The sequence below is a fragment of the Lissotriton vulgaris genome, chromosome 5 (genome assembly GCF_964263255.1).
Source record: "Lissotriton vulgaris chromosome 5, aLisVul1.2, whole genome shotgun sequence".
Taxonomy (NCBI): domain Eukaryota; kingdom Metazoa; phylum Chordata; class Amphibia; order Caudata; family Salamandridae; genus Lissotriton; species Lissotriton vulgaris.
Genome location: NC_141693.1, coordinates 1,509,801,784 through 1,509,820,417, shown reverse-complemented (window position 1 = coordinate 1,509,820,417; position 18,634 = coordinate 1,509,801,784). Strand labels below are relative to the sequence as shown.

Below are 18,634 nucleotides of genomic sequence, written 5' to 3'. Positions count from 1 at the left end.
CATCACTCTGGGACACCACCACATCACTCTGGGACACCACCACATTACTCAGGGGCACCACCACATCACTCAGGGGCATCACCCATGGGTACCACCACATCACTCTGGGACACCACCACATCACTCTGGAACACCACCACATCACTCTGGGACACCACCACATCACTCTGGGACTCCACCACATCACTCTGGGACTCCACCACATCACTCTGGGACACCACCACATCACTCAAGGACACAACCACATCACTGTAATACACCACCACATCACTCAGCCCAACCACATCATCACTCAGCACCACAACAGCATCACTCATCACCACGACAGCACTGTCCTTGCTTGCTACCAACAAGCATTGCCATAGCCAATAGGACTCGCATTAGGAAAGTGTAAGCTATTGGCTTTGTAAATAACAATGCTATTAATTTATATATTTTCAAAGCCAACACATATTAAAAACAATTATCATTTACAATACCAATAGCTCACACTTTCCTAATGCGAGACCTATTGCATTGCAAATGCTTGTTTTTAAAGTATGAGAAACGTGAACCGATTAATACATTGTTAATACATGAGGTTATGTCACACACGCTTCGACAATGATGATTTTACGGGAATTCCCAACTGTGACATCATATAAAGTCTCAAAATAAATGCAAAACGAATAAAATAACACCACAATATAATTGAAATATATGCACAAAGAAAATCAAAGAAAACGGATAACATAGGCAGAGGACTAGACGAAAAATGCAGTAAGTTTCGGCAAAGCCAATTGGTCTGGCGGTGGATGCCAAGCCTTTTGGCTTTGCCAGTGCTTTTTACTCCTTCTTTCGGAAGTCTTGATTGAGAGGAATATCCAGTCCCTGGAGTATTTTATCCCAATGCTACAAAAATCTCCCAGGCATTCAGGGTCCTTTATAAAAATGATAGGTTCATTATTGACTTGCACTCCCAAAGTTATTGTTCCTGATCTTAGATGTGCTAATACACTTTCACCATGAAGATTAGTGTGAATCTGTCGGGGAAGATCCTAATGGATCAGGAACATTTTGATGGATGTGTTCCGTGCCTCAGAAACTTTAGCGCAACTTGTTGTGCCAGCAGGGCCGGACTGGCCGTTGCGGGCACCGGGCAATCCCCCGGTGCACCGCAAGGGTGGGGGCCAGTTTTGGGCCCCTGGGGGCCGTTTTTGTTACAGGGCCGTTTCGGCCCTGTAACAAAATCGGCCGAAAACCGGCCCCGGCAAAGATCTCAGTCGCACCCCCAACCTACACCCCCTCCCATGCCCCCCCTCCCCCGGGGCCGGCCGAGTATTTTGCCAGGGCCAGTTTTGGTTCCCAGTCCGGCCCTGTGTGCCAGCAAAGAACCATCTCATGCATGAAAAAATACGGAATATTGCTTCCAATCAGTACCAGCAGTGCTTTAAATGGGCCAGTACTCACCGGTACTGAGTACCAGCCCTTTTTATTTTTAACCTCCCGAGTACCGGCACTTTTTCATCGTCATGGAGCGCACTGGTACTCATGACTGGGAGGCTCAGTGGTACATGTGCTGCTGAGGATTAGGCTGCCTGAACGCCACTCTCAGTCAAAGCGCCACTGTAGCCCTGTGCCAAGCCGCCGCTGAATCATTCAGCGGTGGCTCATTACATATTGTTATTGTGGCAAGGGAGCAAGCTCAGTATCAAGCTGTGAGTGACAGGGTCCGATCAGACCCTGCACTTTAGATCACAGTTGTGAAAATTCGCAGCCACTCAAGGTCCAGACAACTGGCTGAGAGTCTGCAAGGAGAAAGCGGTGGGAGGTAGGAATTGCAAACAACGTTTTTAGGTCGAGCAGACCTAAAAAGCAAGCAAAGCTTGCTTTGTCTGCGAAGACATCTTTTGCTGGCGTGTCTGGAGGAATGTGAGACAGTGATCGCCCACGCGCTTCGCTGTCTCAGATTCCTCCTCGAGGGCGAGCACATCGCCGTGCACATCCCCTTCCTCGCATTCTATCTCAATCACACACAGTGACGCATGCGCACACACATTCCCTCGCGCACACACGCACACACTCCCCCCTTCCCCCCCAGGCATACACACAGGCAGGCACGGAGTCCCCTACGGGGGACTCTAAATTCACATCAGCCCTGGGCCCCACTCACCGGCTGCTCTCTTCCGGCGGGACTCCTCTCGCGCTCTGCTCCTCACGGCGCGTCTCCTCTTCTGGATCGGGGCTCCCTCAGGTCAGAGGAGCCCCGCAACAGGCGCCACACTCCTCCTTCTCCCCGGGCCCCCTCCTGGGGACCCGGGCTACCCAGGACCGGCAGGGCGCTCCATGCGCCGGCTGGTGTTCTTCTCCCGGACCTCAGCAGGCGGGACTTCCGGTCGGCCACGAGCGGATTGGCCGGCCGGCCAAGAGCTTCCGGGTCGCCGCAGGTAGCGCGGCGGCCCATTTTCAGACAGGCAGGCGGCAAGGCAATCCAAATATCGGCGTGGGCAGCCGAAGTAGAAATAAAACAGCATGTCTCAACGCGATACTTGTCGATCTCGCACAAATCATGAGCCAGATAACTGAGCTCCGGCTTCATACTCTGGACATACAGCAGGTTGGAGAATGTGTCCATGTTCTCAATTCTATAGGGATCTTGCTTCCGTAACTTATTGAAAATTGAGAGCGCCTTGTCGATATCTCGAATGTTGTGGTATGCCACTGCAATCTGGGAGATGATGTAACTGCTCTGTGAGAAGCCTACATCAATGAGACTCTGGTACTTCTGCAACGCCTCTTCGATTAGCTGCAGCTCAGTGTAAATATGAGCCAGGAAGAACTCCTTCACCCAGGACTCTGGCAAAGACAGCTGCTTGAGCATCTCTTTGTCAGTGATGAGGTTGCATAGCTCTAACCAGGTCCCCCAATGTAAGGGCAGTGCATGTGTTGCTTCCACAAAAACTTCAATGGCCTCCTTCACCAAGTCCAACTTGCGCAACACCACCCCGTACAAATAAAGACCGAATCCATCAAGCTCCAGTTCCTTGTGCTTCTTGGTCAGCTCCACGCGCAGTTCTCGCAGGGCCTCGTTTTTCACCTGTCCTTTCTCCAGTGGACCAAGACTGTCCACGGTCTCATCATCTTTCTTCTTCTCTCCTGACAAGTATCTAGAGTACATATACAGGAAGTATGCTTTCTGGCTGTGGCAGTTGTACAAGAAATATGCAGCCCGGTCATATTCTTTCAGGTCAAAGTAAGACTTTGCTAATGTGTAGGCATCAAGATCAAAAGCGTCGTCCTCTGTGAACTCAGGACGAGGGGGTAACTCAGCTTCAGGAAGTGCTACATCAAGTACGTCCAGGATATCTACTCATGTGGGGAGATTGTAGAGCACCAGGAGGTCAGCACAGCCTTCCGATACCTCGCTCAGTATTACTTCAAGTGCAAGCTGTGGGATGAGGCATCTGCCTGTGCTCAGAAATGCTTCAATTTCAATGATACATGAGAGGAGGGCAAAGCACTTCTTCGACAGATCCTTCAACTACGGAACCAGGGAGACGGTGGTTCCACAGAGTCGTCCAGCGCAGCACCCTTCTTCCTGCCGCAGCCCCTGTCTGCAAGCAACACCCCCACACGCTGGGTGTCTCCACTCAACTTGTCTTCTGTCACACCCTAACACCTCCTCGCATGGACACCTTCCAATACAGAGTTGGATAGAGGGGTGCTAGTGCTGTCCTTGGGTCCGGCTGGTCCTTCTCAATTCAGTTTCTGAACAGGTGCTGTGCAGCACACTCAGCAATGCGGAGACATTGTAGAATGCTTTAACTGGGTATACTCCATTTGTTCAGACAGGACAGCCCACTGAAATTTTGATAAAGTTTTTTGTCCTTGTGATGGTGCTACATTACCCCTTTTGGGCATTGAAGCTTTTTTTTTTATAATGACTTGTATGGATAGGTACCTTGCCTGAGATCCCTCCTGTGAAGTTCAAAAATGGAAAGAGCAGACTTCTGAGCAGTTTGAACTGAAATGCAATGGCAGTGAACAAAGCAAGCTCTGTGGTACCTTGTGAGGTGCACAAATGCAGTCAGTGAGATCCTGTACTTGGAAATTGACTTGGTGTGGACGCCTCAACAACCACAGCGAGAGGAAAGTAAGACCTGCCTGGCTATAGGAGGCACAAGGATTACCTACAAAGCTCCTTATGAAATGGACATTTTGACTAAAAGACAGTCCCAAGACCCAGTCTCACTATTTTTATATAGAAAATAAAGGCATGCCTGACTGGAAAAAAAATTTAAAAAAAAGAAGTAGAAATAAAACGGCACATAAGCGAGGTGGGCACTCGCAGACTAAATAACAATTTAGTGGGGCAAATCCACGCCGGGTGGGCACCGGCTCCCAACAATAAAGCGCTCTTAGCGCTAAATACGATTTACAGCGCTACGGGCAGAAAATGAAGCGCTCTTCCAGGGCTGCAAGCACTAAAGCGCTCCCAAGGCTAAAAGTGAAATTAAAGCGCTCCCAGTGCTAACCTTCCCTAACAGGAACATATATAATTCATTTCCATTCTGTCACTCCTTTCTCTAGTCCCTCATTTCAAATCCCATATCACCAAGTGCAACTATTTGTCCTATTCTCTAGCTCTTTGTATTTCTGTCTATACATCTATAACACCATCTTTCCTTTCTTTGTTTCCACCTCTGTCTTCCTTTCTCCATCTCTATACCCTTTCTTTCTGGCTGTAAACACCCCTCATTCTCAATTTTCCTCTGTCTAGTTCTTCCTCTCTCTCACTCCCTACTTGTTTTCCTCTCCTTTGTGTCTTATTCTACCCATGTTCTCTTTTCCCTTCTCTTTTCCTTTCTTTCTCTCTCACGCTAGAAATTCCCCTCTCTCCTGTATCTCCCTATGAGCTCTTTCTTCAGTTATTTTGATATTTCTCATGTCATTATTCCTGCTCTCATTTAGTATCTCTTTGGAGTTTAATTTGTGACTGCAAACCTTCCCCTCCCTCCAGTCGTGTTCTCGCCTGTCCGTCTCACTCACTTCCCTCTACCCCTTGAAATCTTCTGTGCTCTTTATTACACCTAATGTTATATTCTGTTGCAATGCAATAGGTCTCACTTTTGCGAAAGTTTAAGCTATTAGCATTGTAAATGACAATGCCTTTTATTTATGTTTTAAAAGCAAAAACATAAATAAAAGGCATTGCCATTTACAATGCCAATAGCTTTAACTTTAATAATGCGAGACCTATTGCATTGCAAATGCTTGTTAATTCTGTGGTGAGCCTTTTGTTTCAGTGAATGTCTGCTTTTGTGTGAGAGAGCGGAAGCGACAGAGAGAGCATCAGGACAAAATGTGAATGTATTTTAATCGAAAATGTGAGGAATGTTTTGTGTGTGCATGTCTGCTTGTTCTTGGGCCTGTGTGTGAGTGCGTACTCATGGGCAAGAGAATGTATGAATGCTGTACGTAATAAAACAAATAAGAACTGAACCTGCAAATATTAAAAAAACGCAGAAACTAAAGCATAACACATTGTATGGCCTTGATGTTATTTTTTGTGAGGAAATAACCACTTTATGCTCATACATTTATCATGTTTTTTGGTGTGTGCTGAAACTGCTGTAACTAACATGTTCCTTTAAATGCAATGAGTGGCTTACACAATTGAAAGGGGCATATTAGGAGACAGGTTATTAATTGTCTCATATGCCAAGCCCACATGTGCGAGGTAATTTGCACATGCAGGCAATTTGACTGTTGATCAGTGTAATTTAAGGGCAAAATGATTACTTGACAGATGGCTGTAGTGTCTTTATGTAATTATGCCCCGCCCTCAGCTCTGCCCCTTGCCCCGCCCCCTAGCTCAATTTGATGAGTACCTGCACTTATTTTTCCCCATTTAAAGCACTGAGTACCAGGTACCTCAAGGTCTCAAACAGTAGTACAATGCCATATTTGTTCCTCATGCAAAATTTCGGTCTTTCCTGGACCGGAATCCAGCATTCTAGAACCGGTTTCTGGCTATCAGCCGTCTTCAGCCAGGATAGCTTGACTCCAGTGGTGTGGAGAGCATGGGACTCACGTCTGAGCATACCCATCCCACTCGGGGTAACAAATGCAAAAACAACAGTTGATGGACAGAATGCGGTCCTAGGATGCTTGATTCCGGTCCAGGAAAGACATGGCTTTGCAGTTCGGGCTGGACTGTTCCGATGAGGCACAGGGTCAAGGCTGATTTGCATATGGCCATGTCTGAACTGGGGTGGTTTGGAATGCAAAAAAATGATGGATTTAGGCCCAGATCTCTGTACTGGGGTGAATGTTTGACATTGTTCTGCATTCTGTCCATCAACTGTGGTTTTTATATTTGTTCCTCATGTCACTCATAGAGCACTATTAAGTTAATATGGTTTATTTTTTCAGTGTTGCACGAATTAACATTTCCTCTACCTACCCTACCTACAGTGACTCTACACTGTAAGCCATGAGACGTGCAAGCGCTATACGTAGAGAGGAGGAGTCAGAAAGTTTGTGGCTGCCACGGAGCTTGCGGCATGGTATACTGAGCTACTCATGGCATTTTCAGCTGTAGCTATCGCCATTTGACACCAAGGGGGAGCAGTGGTCAAGACCATCAAGGTGACAAGTACACCGAGGGGCAGAGTGCTGAGTTTTCAGCCGCATGCCTCAAGTCTCCCATAGTGTTTTCTTTGTGGCGGCCGGGACTTCCTGATCCTGATTCAACAGAGGGTAAGCACAGTGGCTGTAGACAGCCACCGCTTATGAGGGAGTCCCAGACCCCCACAGAAGCGGGCCAGCTAGGTCTGGGTGCCGCTTGTGGGTGCGCCCGGCGTGCCCCACTCAACCCCCGACCAGCTCTCTTCCTCACTGCCTAGCGCCTCACTCAAGTATTAGTGGACCTTGCAGGCCAGCAGATTTCAAGTGGAACTACGACAGACGACAGTGTCGAGTGAACCGTAGAAGCTGGGGCACTCAGCCCACTCCCTACGCCAAGTCATCTGCCTCAGCAAGGACTTCTTGGTCCGTCCGACGCAGGGAAGAAGGGTAAGAAGCCAGCGGAAAAGACGTTAAAGGCCCATGAAAGGGCTGTTTATTGCTTTGGTATTTTCTGGAAAGTGCCTTGGAACACTGGAACTTGGACCAGTAGATGCGACTCCAACAAAAACACATCGCACATGGAAAAAACACTGCGCATAACTGCTCTCTGAAGCCCGCAGCCCACCAACCAGCAACTGCACGAGGGCGTGTTGCCAGTGGCAGCTTCTCTTCTACGGCGGCGAAGCATCTCCCTACTGATCTTAGAGCAGGGAAAAATAAAATGATAATAACGTTATCATTTTATTTTTTGCAACTGCTGGGCTGGGTTAGGGCGGGGCGGGCTGGAGGTTCAGAGAGGAGGAGAGGTTTGGGCACAATTAAGTGCACATGACTGCTTGGCCGGCCGTCTCGGCCCGGCCAAACATTCATGCACACTTTGCAAATTCCCCACCAGGTTGTAATGTACAGCCTGGTGGAGAATAAGCACAGGTTCCCTGTCCCTATCTGAGAGCCAACCAATCAAGACACTTTGTTGCAGTGTTGTGATTGGCTCTGGGAAACTTGTGTACCCGGGTGCTTCCTGCAGCTTCTTCCAGACTGGAATTAGGAAGAGAAGTGAAGCGGAGACAGAGAAGGGGCGTCGGAAAAGGTAAGTGCATTTTTATTATGTATTTTTCAACCCCCCATCCCCCTGCCCCGCTCGCCACCCCTGTTCCCTACCAGCTTCCATTGCACGTTGCTGTCTAGGCCAGCCGGGCAATGACCCCCCTGGCTTAACAGTACATCCCAGGATCCACAGTTAGGACGCCATGAAAGCGCAGACAATCCAAGTTAACTTCAAGGCAAGGGTGGGTTCCCTCCCTTAACATACTTCAAATACTCAGGGTCAGATTTACAAGAAAGTGACGCATCTATGAAGATGCGTCACTTTCCCTGCGTCACTTTGAGAAAGCCTTGCACCACTATGGATGCGCCGTATTCACAATACGGCGCACCATAGCGCAAGGATTGACAGATGCATCAGCAATTCTGATGTATCTGTTGACGCAAAAGTCACGCTTTGCTGGAGTCGTGTCGCAAGCACGACGCAACTCCAGCAATGCAGGGGAATGCCTTTCCTGATTGTGCTGCGTCACTCCTTATTCCTGCTTCTAGCAGGCATAAGAATTTTACGCAGCCGCATCCTAGAAGTGGCACAGTGATATCTTGTAGATTTCGCTGCGTCACTTCTACAAGGCTTTTTTGCATTGGAATGCCCACCCTGCTTACATTATACCTGACACAGGTATAATGTGACACAGGGCTTTACAACGTGACGCATTTTTACGCTTCTGCTGTATCACAAACAGTGACGCAACTGCGGCACAAAAATGACGCAAGGGGCTTGTAAATCTGCCCCTCAGTTGTCGCCCTACACAGGGTTTTTGAAGTGAGAGGAGAATGGGGACTGGAAGAGGCCAGAAGAGACCAGAGGCCCCCCTCAATCTAAATACTGAGTTGTTGCCCTATATATGTGGAAGGAGAGGCGGCGACAGTAAGAACGGTAACCAGGGGGCTATAAGGTTGGCCTTGTTGTGTTGTTGAGCCCTGGGTAGTGGAAGTGGCCCAACTAGGTTCAGGCACAGCTTGAGGCCAAGGTGTGCTCCCTCCCATGCCCACCATTGCTCTCCTCCGTAATCTCCAGCTAATGTGGCTCTGACACACCTACTGACTGGATTACACTCATGATAGCCAAGTCACTTGAAGATTGGCTCAGCAGCCTTCGGTATTTTGCTCCAGCTGGAAACTTTCCTACATAGTCTTTGAAATTTGCAGGTAACTCCTCTACGCCAGCGGAGTTTGTGGAGATTTGCCTACTACGCATTCTGTTGGGAACGCGGAGGTAGGCAAAACTCCTCCTCTGTGGCGGAGAGGAGTTAGCCACTCACTCCCCCCCTCCCAAATTCTTTAAAAATGAAAAAAGAAGGCACTTACATGCGTGTCAGCCGCCTCCCCTGCCTGGCCTCTCTCCTTCCTGCTCCTCTAGCGTCCTTCTTCATAGAAAAAACACTATGTTCTACGTCTTGCGAGTGTGCATGTGCAAGACGTACAACATAGTGTTTTTTTCATTGAAGAAGGACGCTAGAGGAGCAGGAAGGAGAGCGGCCAGGCAGGGGAGGTGGCAGACATGCAGGTAAGTGCCTTCTTTTATCATTTTTAAAGGTTTGGGAACGGGGGAGGGAGTGGAGCAGAACGAAGCGTAGCTCCACTGAGTTTTTTCAAACTCCGTGGAGCTACACGTAGAGGCACTACACCAGCTCTCCCCACCCTTATTCATAATCGACACACCGGGTAAGTGTCTGATATCCCATGCGCCAAGTGGTGTGCCTCATGGAAACACACGCCCAAATCTGCCAGTGTAACGATATAGTCAATAAGGGAGAGGATACCATGGGCTCCTGAGTGATAGGTGTACTGTATGGTGGTCAGATTGAGTGCCTCCATATATCTGTGAGGCCTAGAGCCGATAAAAATCCCCCAAATTAGTGCCTGACTGAACTTAAGGGTGCGCAGTCAGACGGTCGATTTCAAATGAAAGAGATGCATTACAGTCCTCTCCGATAATCAAGATGCCCTCTGGAAGATCAAGGAGGCGAGCTTAAGCATGGGCGAATTTTGCAAATCTCGCGTTCGCGAATTTTGCGGATTTGCGAACTCGCAATTTGCAAAATCCGCGAATTCTCGCGAATTTGCGGATTTTTTTGTGTGTGTTCGCGCGGGTTTCTGCCAGTTCGCGAGGGTTTTGTACAATTTCGCAAACGCGAACTTACCTGTCGGGTCGCAAGTTTCGCGAACTTGTTGTTTCTACGTGTCCAGCCTGTTTGGGACACTCTTCTTCATCACTGCCACTCTCTGTCACCACTGCCACTCTCTGACTACTCATGCCACCCTCTGGCCCACCCATGCCACCCTCTGTTTCATCACAGCACCCTCTGGTTGTCCAGTCAGTGTACATTATTGTGGCAAAGCAAGCACACCTTCCCTGCCTCAAGTGACCTGAATTAATTTGGGGCTGATTAATGTGTCACAGAATATTTTTTTAGCTGGCACCTGCTTCCTTAGTGCTTCCTGATTAGTGATCTTTTGCACTTGCTAAGTGCTTTCATTGTTGCAAAATTAGGTACAACACCTGCCCTGCCCCAACTGACAATAATGAATTAGGGGCTGATTAATGGATTTGAACTTCCAGCCTGGCTCCTGCTTGTCTCCCTTAGCTGTAATTCAGGACCTTTGTGGCATATGTGTAACTATTCTGAGGTTCAGAGCAGGGTCACATAATAGTTGCAACTGGCAACTGAACTCTGGAGGGGCCCCTCAGGAAGCACTACAGGAAATGGCTACTAATGATGAGCCTGAACTTTTGAACCTGGTAAGTAGTTTCAGTTTTGCTAAGATCGTATTTCTGCAATTTTGCGCTTATTCGCGGGGCGCGAAGTTGTACTGGGAAGCCGCGAACTCACGCGAACAGTGCGAGCAAGCCATAAAATCCGCTGCTCGCGGATTTGCGGATTTTGCGGGAGATTCGCGAATCTCGCGGATTGCGAATTTACCGAAAATCCGCAAAATCCGCGAGCGAAACGGATTTTCCGCCCATGCTTAGGCGAGCTCCCAAGTCAGGGAACAACTGTGTCTGCAGCCTTGGTGGACCATAGAGCAAGATTATTTTGATTAGTTGACCCTCCTAAATGCCTGTTATGGCTGCAAAGGGACACCTGTCATCATGTGTACTCTTGAGCATGGTAAAGGGAAAGTAGGAGCGTATCAATATACCCACCCCTCTGGAGTCTCACATGCAGCCTGCATGGGCAATCATTTTGTAACCCCACCTGTTTAATGCTCCGTACTGTGTTCCCTGGACATGGATCTCTTGCAGCAGGACCACGTCGGGTGAGTATCTTTTTAAGTACTGAAGGACCTTCCCACCTTTTTATCTTATTACCCAGGTCGATCACATTCCAGAAGAGAACCCTGAGTCCTTTGGTTGATGCAATGTTACCTATCTAACTTAATTCCCAGGAGATAGTTCTACAGGACTGCGATTACGCGTTGCCCCCCTTCGGGACGCAACAGTGAGTATGTGAGTATCCCCAATCCACAGGATAGCCGCTCGTAGAGGCCTTCCTTTCGACCCATCAGCGTAATCTGAAAACCTGAGAGAAAGGGGGGTAAGTTCTCTCCTGATGGAGCATGCAACATTTCTTTTATATATCTCATTGCTGATTGGCTAAAAAAACTTCGAACAAAACCAGGCAAAAACAACCCACACCCCCTCCCCACCTCCCTGCATGACAGACTAGAAACTGCCCGCCCCCCAAACTTTGCAGAGTGCCTTTGTACCCAATTCGAAACAATAACCCATGTAGGGTGTGGACACCAGACCAACCAGCCCAATTTCCGATGCAGCCTTCGGTTAGCACTTGCCTTTGGTTTCCATTGCAGAGTTTATAGTAGTTTAGTAAGGCCTGCCATTTGCCTGTCGCAGTTAATAGTCTTTAGCAGTAGCGGCTCCTGGTGGGAGTGCTGTCGGGCAGTGACACAGGGCGGGGGACGGCCGGGGTGAAGGATAGTAAACTCTGGAATACCGCCCAACAGAGGTAAGTAAACAAATAAATAAATGAAACAAAATGCTAAATCGCCTAAAAGCTAATTAAAATATATATATAGAGCTCAGAGTTCTCTGGGCTATGCCCTCAATCCCCATGTGTTTGGACCTTCCCAGTCGCAGACCCTTGGCACACCCACACAAGTGAGGTATCCTTTTGCATGGAAGACTGAGGGGAACGTTGAGTGGTAGGACATTTGTGCCGGTGCGGTGATTCCAGCCAGAAATCTCAGGATAATGTGATTTTTGTGGTGCTAAAGTTGAGGTTTGTAGGGAATCCTGGGAAGAAAAACATTGGTGGGTCCACCCATGCCAAACAGGTGTCTAGTTTTCAGAAATGTCTGAGTTTGGTAGGTTTTCCTAGATGGTCGTAGAGCCCGAGACCAAAAACACAGGTGCCTCACTTGCAAAACCAAGTAGTTTTATGATAGATCATTTTGATGTCTCCACAAAAGGTTTCGGGCCCTTCCCTGCCGACCCACACAAACGAGGTAACATTTTTATCGGCAGACCTGGGGGGACGCTAGGTGGTGGGAAATCTGTGTCAGCTCGGTGATCCCACAACTTTCCCGCACAGTAAGGTGAGAAAAATGTGATTTATTTTCAGCTAAATTTGAGGTTTGCAGGGGATTCTAGGAAGGAACAGTTTGGGGAATGCATGCAAATCACACCACGGTGTCTAGTTTTTAGAAATGTTTGGGATTGGTAGGTTTCCCTAGATGGTCGCAGAGCTGCAACCAAAAACGCAGGTGACTCTCTCGCAAAACAAGGTCATTCTGTAATCTATATTTTTGTAGTCTCAACAGTACATTTTGGGCCGTTTCCTGTCATGAGCACTAAACCTTCCCACTCAAGTGATGCACCATTTTTATCGGGTGACTTTGGGGAATGCTGGGTTGGTGGAAGTTTGTCTTGTAGGTATCAAGGACCCCCTGATGCGGATAAGACTCCTGGGTCAGGGACAACAATTTCTTGTAAAGGTAAATACCCAGGCAGGCTCCATATTCCATATTCTCTACAATCAGAGAATATTATTGAACAAAAAGAATCTTTTTTATATTCTGTGAAGTCTTTTATATATTCTGAGAACAATCAAATGAACTTCATGATATATGTTTATTGTGTAATTTATTTAATTTTATGTATACGTTTATCTTTTATATCTATATTAAAGTATATCTTTTTTTATATCATTTCAGTCCATTGCAGTAATCATTTTTATTACATTTTTTGTGTATTTGAATATTGTCTCCATATTCAGCCAGCTCTTGTACTTCTAGCCTGCCTGGGTATTTACCTTTACAAGGAATTGGTGGAAGTTTGTTGCACCCTTTAGATTCCAGTACTTTCCATCACAGATATGTGAGGAAAATGTGTTTTTATTCCCAAAGTTTGATGTTTGCAAGGGATTCTGGGTAACACAACCTGTTGAGAGCTACACATGTCACCTCATACTGGAATCCCAAGGGTGTCTGGTTTAAAAAATGTACAGGTTTGCTAAGTTTCTCTCAGTGCCGGCTGAGCTAGATCCCAAGATCCACATGTAGGCACATTGCAAAAAAAGGGTCAGTTTTCTGTGGAAAAATGTTATGTGTCCATGTTGCGGTTTGGGCCATTTCCTGTCATAGGCACTAAGCCTACCCACACAAGTAAGGTATCATTTTTATTGGGAGACTTTGGGGAATGCTGGGTGGGCGGAAGTTTGTGGATCCACTTAGAATCCAAACTTTCTATTACAGAAATGTAAGGAGAATGTGTTTTTTTTTTTACAATGTTGTGCAAGGGATTCTTGGTAACAGTACATGTAGAGAGCCACATAGGTCACCACACACATTTTTTTTAAATAATCCCTGGTATCTAGTGGGCTTACTGCCCCCGGGGGGAAGGGGAAGATAAGGGGCTATTGCCCCCATACGCGCAATCGTCATTTCATTGAATCAAAGTAAAAACCTTGGGAGATTAGGGAAGCTCTTCCCCACCTCTTGAGGCAAAAATTTTAAAAAAGGAAATCCCTCTACCGTCTGCAGCAGAGGGATTTTGTGCGCCTGTGAACATGACGGAATGGTTCCGTCATAAGCACAGTAGCACTGGTGCTCATGATGGAACCATTCCGTCATGAGCACCGAAGGGGTTAATGATTGTTTATGTGAAGGAATTTGTCCCTTTCTGCACATTATCAATCATTAAATAATGACGATTTGCTACTTCTATGGGTGCTGTAGAATGCAGCACACATTGAAATAACAAATCACCATGAAAGATTGTTTATGTGCAGGAAGGAACACCTTCCTGCACATAAATAATCATTCCCTGCAACGCAGGCACACCTTTCACTTTGGTACAAGGGTGCCTGCGTTGGCGCTAAGCAGCTATTTTTAGCGCCAGCACAAGGGAAATCACAGGGGTACCCCTTATTGTACACGCCAGTATGGCTGTCGCTAGAGAAGGCAATCCTAAAAGGCCTTGACCCCATAGCCCTACTCACAGCAAACAAGCACCCCGAGGCCAACAACACCATTCTCAAAAATACCAAACTGGCACTCCTCCAAGTCGACAAAAGGAAGGAGAGTAGCATCAGGAACACGAACTGGGAATCTATTTGGTTCAACTCTAAAGTAAAATATAACGGACAGACACTGAACTTTAACCCCTGGTATGAGCATCTCCCTTCCCGCCCTGCTAGAAGGCCCCATTGCCCCTCTCACATTCGACACCCTAAAACACGAGCGCAACCTACCAGACACTGAGTTCTACAATTTCCTAAAAATAAAGGCGGCAATCACGAGAGCAGGGCTTAGCAAGGGGGCGCCACCGATACTGCAATACACAGCCAACCTAAACAAAGTCGGACACCAAACGTCACACCTATACAAACTCCTACGCCCAACTGCGGCGAGACTTAACACTAAAGCATTAGAATACTGGGAATCCCTAAGCTCCAGACACTTCACAGAGAAAGAAGTACATCACCTTTGGTGGCCTACGACCAAAAATAAAGCCACTATAACTCTAGCACAAACAAAATATTGGCTCCTACACAAGGCATACTGGACCCCTTCACGCCTAGCGGCTATCGGGATCCGAGAGAACGACCTATGCTGGAACTGCCTCAAACAAAAATGTGACCTGGCGCATCTTATCTTCTACTGCCCCAAAGTCAAGACCTTCTGGGGTAAAATAGGGGACTGCATAAACACCATATTGGGGCTCTCACTACAACTAGACGTCCAAGGGATCACCACCTCCTTCATGGCCCCCGAAATCCAGTCCAAAAACGACAGCGACCTGTTAGACCTCCTACTCACGGCGGCTGTTAAAACAATCTTAACGAACTGGAAAGACACAAGGAAGGCATACTTCAAAAGCTGGTTTAACTGGATCACCTTCCTAAGGGGGGCGGACCACATAACCTCCAAACACGCACCCAACGCCAACACAAAAAGCGAGATGTGGCTCTCCCTGGACAAGTACATGTGGTCACACAAGCCCCCGTAGCCAACTCACTGGGGGACTTGACACCCCCACTCCCATGCCATATGGAGCCGAGGCCGGTGTAGCTTGAGCAGCTAAACACTTCTCGAACTATCCTGTCCGATCTTCCTTTCTCTCTTCCTCACTTTTGTTTCCTTCTTGGAGGGCAATGCACAACACCAGCTACGACAACTGTCGCCATGTTTGTGATTACCGAGCTATACATGTACACCCTACGAATATGTCAACAATGTACTGTTTGTATTCACACCGGCGCACGAGGTAACCAGCATTGCCTTCACTGTATATCTGTACTGTATATATATAAAAAAAATTCTTAATAAAACTCGTTGAAATAAAAAAAAGTAAATAAGGTGCATCCTTGACTTTTAGAAATGGCGGAGCGAAGTGCTGCATGATTTGGCGCAGCTCCGCGCTCTACCATTGGCTTGTAAATATGCCCCCTATTCATTAGAGTAGAGGAAGTGATCATTTTTGACCACTTTATATTTTCACATGAGAGTTACCCCAATAAGTTAATGTGAACTTACATCATTTAATGGATACAAATCCCACTCCTCTTGGTATTAGTTCATCATGGAATACATTGAAAGCCCCTGACAGTAAGAAGCACGTGAGCCGTTAATACAGCTAGCACTTCGGTTAGAAGCGATATCTTGTGTTGCTCCTCCTCTTCCACTCATTGTCTGCCGAAGAGACGAAAGATCTTAGAAGAAGGCTTGATTTGATGGAAGTGCTGTGAGAAGCTGCTTTTCAAAAGCAGCGGGGAATGGGCCCGGAGTGACAGAAAAAGCCTGGCAAAGCTACCCTTGGAAAGTTGTGTGGCCCCATACCGCAAGCATTCCTCCAACCCAGCACTTAAATATACTGCATTATGTGGCATTCATGTGTCGCAATGCAACAATAGCTACATCTCATATTTGTCGACGACGTCGCTTAACGTATGTTGTAAAGTGACAGCTAAAGGTGCTACCTGAAAACACAACCTTATAAAATACCTGCTCAAGGCGTTTGGCTACAGGGCCGGCTCTAGGGCGGTGCGATCGGTGCCACTGCACCAGGTGCTGACTTGGGGTAGGGGGACCATGTTCATCGTTTTAAATGCACCTGATGCCGGGCACATTGTCCCAGCAATGTTTAGGCACCAATAAAAATGACAACTCCGGGGATGAATGTTCTTCCTGGAGAGAATTCGGAGCTTTGTCTCGTGAAAGTTTTGACTCATTATAGCACAGAGGGTTAATACGCCTGCTGCAAAGAATGTGTCCCAATGGCTACCACATATATATCACACTAACATTAGACACGTCACACAGACTTTACCTCAGAAGCACTGCACAGCATAGCATCTAGTTGGCAACGTGATGCCACCCCAACACTGCAACAGAACAATAAATTATAGACACACACAATGTGCACAATTAACAACAGAATGCGTCAGCCCAGCCACATCCTCACACACACAACATGGCACCACAGCCAATGGAAATGAAGCTCTCTTGCCCCAGCAGTGCATACATACCACCAACAATGTCTAGATAAAAGCTAACTGTTCATTCTCATGAAAAGAAAGGAAAGCAAAGTCCCACGGCTCACCCAGAGGCAATCACCTCAGAGCTCCAACAGGAAGTGGTCCTTACTTTAAACCAATGAGTGAACATTCCATCCTCAAAGACACTTGACAAAATAACTCTACGTCACAATGAGAGTGGTCAACAAGAAACGCCACAACCCTGAGGTAGGGTTAACCCAGACTGCTGCAAGTGACACACGGCCATACAAACGACAGACGTTTGCCATACAAATGCTTGTGACATAACACAGCAAACAGTGAGTGAGTCTCTTGAATGAGAGCAGCAGATTATTGTGAGCTCTCCTTACCTGAAACAACACCGATTAATAGGAGGAGGGCCGGAAATGCCATCTTGTGCACCTCTGCGAGCGCCAGCTTAAGGGGCCCTCGAGGAATGAAATGTCAGCCGCTTCCCCTGGCACTTTGTCTGATTCTATCTCTATTTAGAGGAAGTGCTGACAGCTGTTGACGTAGGCCCTTCGTTAGCCTATTTCGACATAAAAAAGTTCCGTGAAATGGGTAGTGTGGGTTACGCAGACGGGCGGCTGATGCATGAGAGGAAGTCTGAATGAGAAATGGCATAACCTGAAACTCCGGGCAGGAAAAAGTGTGCCCTGCGCCATGTACAGGTCACGAGGACAGGGTGAGTGGGCGTGATGAGGTTCTGAAGTCACCATGATGTTGGAACATATAATTGAGCAGTGTTGCCCCTTTGCAGTGTGGGTGCGTTGGAGAATCCTTGGCACTGTCCTCACTCCCTCCATGAGTGAGCCTCTCTGTTTTGGGGATTGTGTGTGTGGTATCAGTGCTGCTTTATCAGGGTCAGTGAGACCTCAGGCACTGGGACTGAGCTAAGCGGGCCTTGTGGGGGATGCAGGTGCCAGTAGATCCCTCAGTGCTTCCTGCGTCCATTGCTGTATCCCACATCTGTGTATATAGGGCTAAGCCCTGGGACGCGCCTGCGCTGTTCCACATGAGACTAATGTAGAAAGTCACAGCCACACATTGTGTATAATGCATGCAATGCTCCTAATGGAAATGATCCATGAGTTTGATCGATTTTCAAGAATACTTGAACTACTGACATGAATAACAGTTATTTAAAAATAGATCTTTTTTTTGAGAACTTTCAATTTTTCAAGCCACATTAAACATGTAATGCGGTTTAGTGATAATAATCTTGTTCTTTTACAGTGTAACTCTAATTATATTTATTTTGAATCCCAAATTACGAATTATCGAAAACTAGTCTCCACTATCATTCTAGGCCAACATATCGGGCAGATAACATTTAGGTTGGGTATGCGATTCTCACCCACAAAAAAGAAAAAATCTGAGTTTATAAACAAAATAAATCTACAACATATATAAACAGACAAAAGGGAGCTTGAGCTTATGTATGATCTAAAAGCCTTTCTCTTTGTGATTTAATTCCTAGCTTTAAACTTCACAAACCCCACTGCTCACACTGTAGGGCAAAGGCTGTGACTTTGTCAGTCTGGGATTACTACACACTAATCGGGAACTGCATGAACATGGCACCAGAGCTGGACCTGTGAAATACCCAACTGTTGAAAAGTGGGTTATTGTTAGGGGCAAATGTAGGTCTGCCACTGGCAATAAGGCCACTAACACATGATAGGACTCAGCATAGGTCTTAGAAAAGTATTCCTTGGCTCAACCCTTGGTAATGTGGCTGCGAGCAGACAGGCTTAACTTCAAAGACAGGTATGTAAAGCATTTAAAAACACCATTTCAGTAAATAATTAAGACACCACACAAAATAAAAATCCAACTCCAATTTATATAAAAATAGGTAATATTTTTATCTTTTAAATGACACCAAAACGAAAATAATCCACTGTAGGGAACCAGAG

General features: G+C 46.9%; 1 protein-coding gene across 1 annotated transcript in view; it reads right to left on the bottom strand.

The window, feature by feature from the left end:
* Window positions 1–17,198, bottom strand: part of LOC147712879 (CMRF35-like molecule 1) — a 348,966-nt gene extending 331,768 nt beyond the window's left edge. Inside the window, exon 1 of the mRNA XM_086923541.1 lies at window positions 17,066–17,198. Coding sequence (XP_086779667.1) covers window positions 17,066–17,108 — 43 coding nt within the window. The 5' untranslated portion in view covers window positions 17,109–17,198. The remainder of the gene's footprint in view (window positions 1–17,065) is intronic.
* Window positions 17,199–18,634: the final 1,436 nt, after the last annotated feature.